Source organism: Protobothrops mucrosquamatus, unplaced genomic scaffold, assembly GCF_001527695.2.
Source record: "Protobothrops mucrosquamatus isolate PMUCROS unplaced genomic scaffold, P.Mucros_1.0 scaffold7582, whole genome shotgun sequence".
Classification (NCBI taxonomy): Eukaryota; Metazoa; Chordata; class Lepidosauria; order Squamata; family Viperidae; genus Protobothrops; species Protobothrops mucrosquamatus.
The window spans coordinates 11,053-14,640 of NW_015393381.1; the positions used below are offsets into that span (position 1 = coordinate 11,053).

Consider the following 3,588-nt stretch of genomic DNA (forward strand, 5'->3'; position numbering starts at 1 on the left):
GGACTCCTGACGTGGGCAGGGGGTTAGACTAGTTGACGTCTAAGATCCCTTCCAGTCCTATGATTGTAAGATTCTAGATGAGCAAGAGCTTTTGTAATCTACATCGTGAACCTCACTTACAAACTTTACAAATGCCAATAGCCTCATCTCCATAAATGTCCATGCTGAAAACCATGTCTTTCATCCATGAATTCAAGGATGGAAGTTGGTCATGTTCCCCTTAAATCAGTAGTGGGATTCAAATATGTGAACAACCGGTTCTCTGTGTGGATGCTGCTTCTGGAAATCCATTCTGGGCCTGGGCAACAAAAAATTAGCTACCAGTTCTGCCGAAGTGATGTGAACTGGCTGAATCCCTTCAGGATTCAATCCCTTCAATCCTTCAGCCTTCCTGGACAACCTCAAGATCTCATGATGAGGAAGTGGGAAATATATTTCTATTTATTTTTCCATGCCATGCATATAACACCCCCCCAGAGGCATAGCTAAATGTCTGTGGAGAATCTCAGTCATCCAGGTCATGGTTGTCCCAAAGGTGCTTTTTCAAGAGGCAACCGGAGTTCCTTTGTTTTTCCTTGAAGACATTTCGCTTCTCATCCAAGAAGCTTCTTCAGTTCAGTTGAAAAAGCACCTTTGGGACAATCCCCCTTAAGCTACAAAACCCTCAATAAAAGATACCATGCCTAGACATTTTCTTCTCTTTATACAACCAGGACGTCCTTCCTGCCATCCACGTTAAGACGGCCCAGCAGATTTCATTCAAACGTGGATCAGAACGGAACTATCTTCATGTTCCAAGGGCCTTCAGATCAGACCTCTGGGGAAGCCTTATTCTTGAACTCGTCATCTGCGCTTGTATGTGTGAAGAGTGCTGTCTCTTACCCCAGGAATTTGTCCTCCGGGCATCATGGGATTGCCCTGGGCTAGGTGACTTGATCTGGAGGACAGGGACGTTTGCAAGGAGTCACTGAGGTCTTCTGTTTTAATCTGCAAGGGGGAGCAAAAGGAACGATAATGTCAGCAACATTTTTGAACCTATCTGAAAAGCACCAAGTTGGAGAAGGCTATGTGGTAGCTTCAACTGACTTGCTGTGGGGTTCAGTCTACTCAAAGTGATTGGATAGCTCTAAATTTCTAAATTTTTAAAACAGAAAATTTCTAAATTTCTAAAACAGAAAAAAAAACCTCCAGGGAAGAGAGACTTAATGTCTATATTTTCATGGAGATCTCATTTCCCCCCACCCCCAGACTGATTTCTAAAGAAATATTTGAACATTGACTCAAGGGATTCCCAACCAACTCTTTTCACAGAACCCCTCTCCTTATGAGATACATCAGATACCATTTATTTGTGTCTTAAAAAAATATCAATTCCAATATTTTGCTTCTTAAGCTAAGCTTCAGTTAGTAGACCGCTTGCAATCCTGACTTCGAAGTAATATCCTGTCCATCAGGATGTCCTCCCACCAATTACATAAATAGTCACAATATTTGAGTAATGACATGCCGATGCACAAAAGAGCATCATACTGTAGCTTGTGCCAGACAGGTCTGTATAAGCCACTTGGTATAATCTCTTTGGAAACAAAGTCAAATGTTTGTTTAATGACGTCTGCATTGATCAACAGAGGAAGGAAAAGATGTCATCCAAATATCTGAGCGGCCTCAAGAAGTTGTGGATGCTCCAACACTGGAGGTTTTTAAAGAAGAGATGAACAACCAGTTGTCTGGAATGGTACAGGGATTCCTCCTTGAGCAGAGGTTGGACTAGAAGACCTCCAAGGTCCCTTCCAACTCTCGGTTATTTTGTTATTCTGAGTTAAGTTGGGCCCAGATTCATGACCCAAAGACAAATCAAACTTCTTCCCATGTCCCCAAAACACATTTTATGGAATATTTGCACACAGAAACCATCCCCTAGGCCAGGGGTGGGGAACCTTGGCTCTTTTATGGCTTGTAGACTTCAACTCCCTGAATTCCTGAGCCAGCCATGCTGGCTCAGGAATTCTGGGAGTTGAAGTCCACAAGTCATAAAAGAGCCAAGGTTCCCCACCCTTGCCCTAGGCATTCAGTCGGTCTATCCTTGATACTGGATGACTATGACTAATGATCCTTGAACGATAGATGGAGAACCAAGCTAAACTGGAACCACAAACTGTTTATGTAGAACAAGAAGATTGGTGCAGTTTTTCAGACTTGGTTTCTTCAACCATTCTCCTTCCGTCTTACACGTTTTTCTTGGAAGAAACCATACAGCTAAAAGTTTACTCCTTCCAGATTCCTCTGGAGAAGGAAAAGAACAACCAACATGATCAGAACTTGTCTCTATCCCAGGGGTCTTCCAACTTGGCCCTTTTATGACTTGTGGACTTCAACTCCCAGAATTCCTCAGGCAGGCACGCTGGCTGAGGAATTCTGGGAGTTGAAGTCCACAAGTCATAAAAGGGCCAAGTTTGAAGACCCCTGCTCTATCCCATAAGGGAGCAAGTTGTCTCCATGTAGTATTGTGGAAGAGAAGCTACTTCAAACCCCTTTGACCTATTCTAGCCTGGTTGAAGATGGATGACACAAAGGAGGACAGAAGTTAATCTCCTGTGGCAAAACCTTGGCTCAGATGTTTGCGGTGCTTTAAAGAATGAAAAGAACAAAGCAGTTATAAATTGGTGAGCCTTTAAGATGCCATCAAGCTATTTTCTCTGTTTGTTTGGCTCATAACATTTTCCCCTGTCATTCTACCTAAGCATATGGTGCTCAAGGCAGCTGGCAATGAAGCCAAAGGCAGAACAGGCAAGTTGAAAGCCCAATTAAACAATCATCCACTTAAAACCTAAAACAATAATTATACAATAAAACCATCATCAAAACCACCTAAAAGGGTAAATTGCAAGGATTGCACCTTGGTATCCTCTCGGAAGGTGTGGCCTGATCAAGCTTGGAAAAAAAAATAATGTTTTCCACCAACCTCCCTGCATCCCAATTCTTACTTTTTCTTTCTAATTTGTCTTTGAAGTTTGCTGAGATGCCCTTCTACAAGGTTTGCCGGGAAAAGAGGAATTAAATTAAATGAAACAATTAAAAATAGAAGATGTTTGTTTCCGGAAGAGATGGAATTCTGTCTATGTCAATCATTTTCAGCTTGTAGAACTCGATGGGAGGAAAAAAAAAGAGAGATAAATTATCTCCATCATGGAAATTAAGTTGGAAACAGCTGATAGAATGTATTCCAAGTTGCTGGAGCTGTTACAGGTGATCCTCAATTTACAACCCTTTTTTGGTGACTGTTTGAAGCAGGAGTCTTCCAACTTGGCCCTTTTATGACTTGTGGACTTCAACTCCCAGAATTCCTCAGCGAGGCACGCTGGCTGAGGAATTCTGGGAGTTGAAGTCCGCAAGTCATAAAAGGGCCAAGTTGGAAGACCCCTAGTTTGAAGTTACAGTGGCATTAGAAAAAAATGAATTATGACTGGTCCTCATATTTATGACCATTGCAACATCCCCATGGCCATGTGATCCAAATTCGGGCATTTGCAACCAGTATGTATTTATGACACTTTCCCTGTTCCGGGATCATGTGATCCCCATTTGGGA

General features: G+C 42.3%; 1 protein-coding gene across 1 annotated transcript in view; it reads right to left on the minus strand.

Annotated features, from left to right (window-relative positions):
- POU2F3 (POU class 2 homeobox 3) overlaps positions 1–987 on the minus strand; it is a gene marked incomplete at both ends in the record, with an annotated part of 10,672 nt that extends 9,685 nt beyond the window's left edge. Inside the window, 2 exons of the mRNA XM_015829912.1 lie at positions 816–833; positions 883–987. Coding sequence (XP_015685398.1) covers positions 816–833; positions 883–987 — 123 coding nt within the window. The remainder of the gene's footprint in view (positions 1–815; positions 834–882) is intronic.
- Between the last annotated feature and the right edge of the window lie 2,601 nt (positions 988–3,588).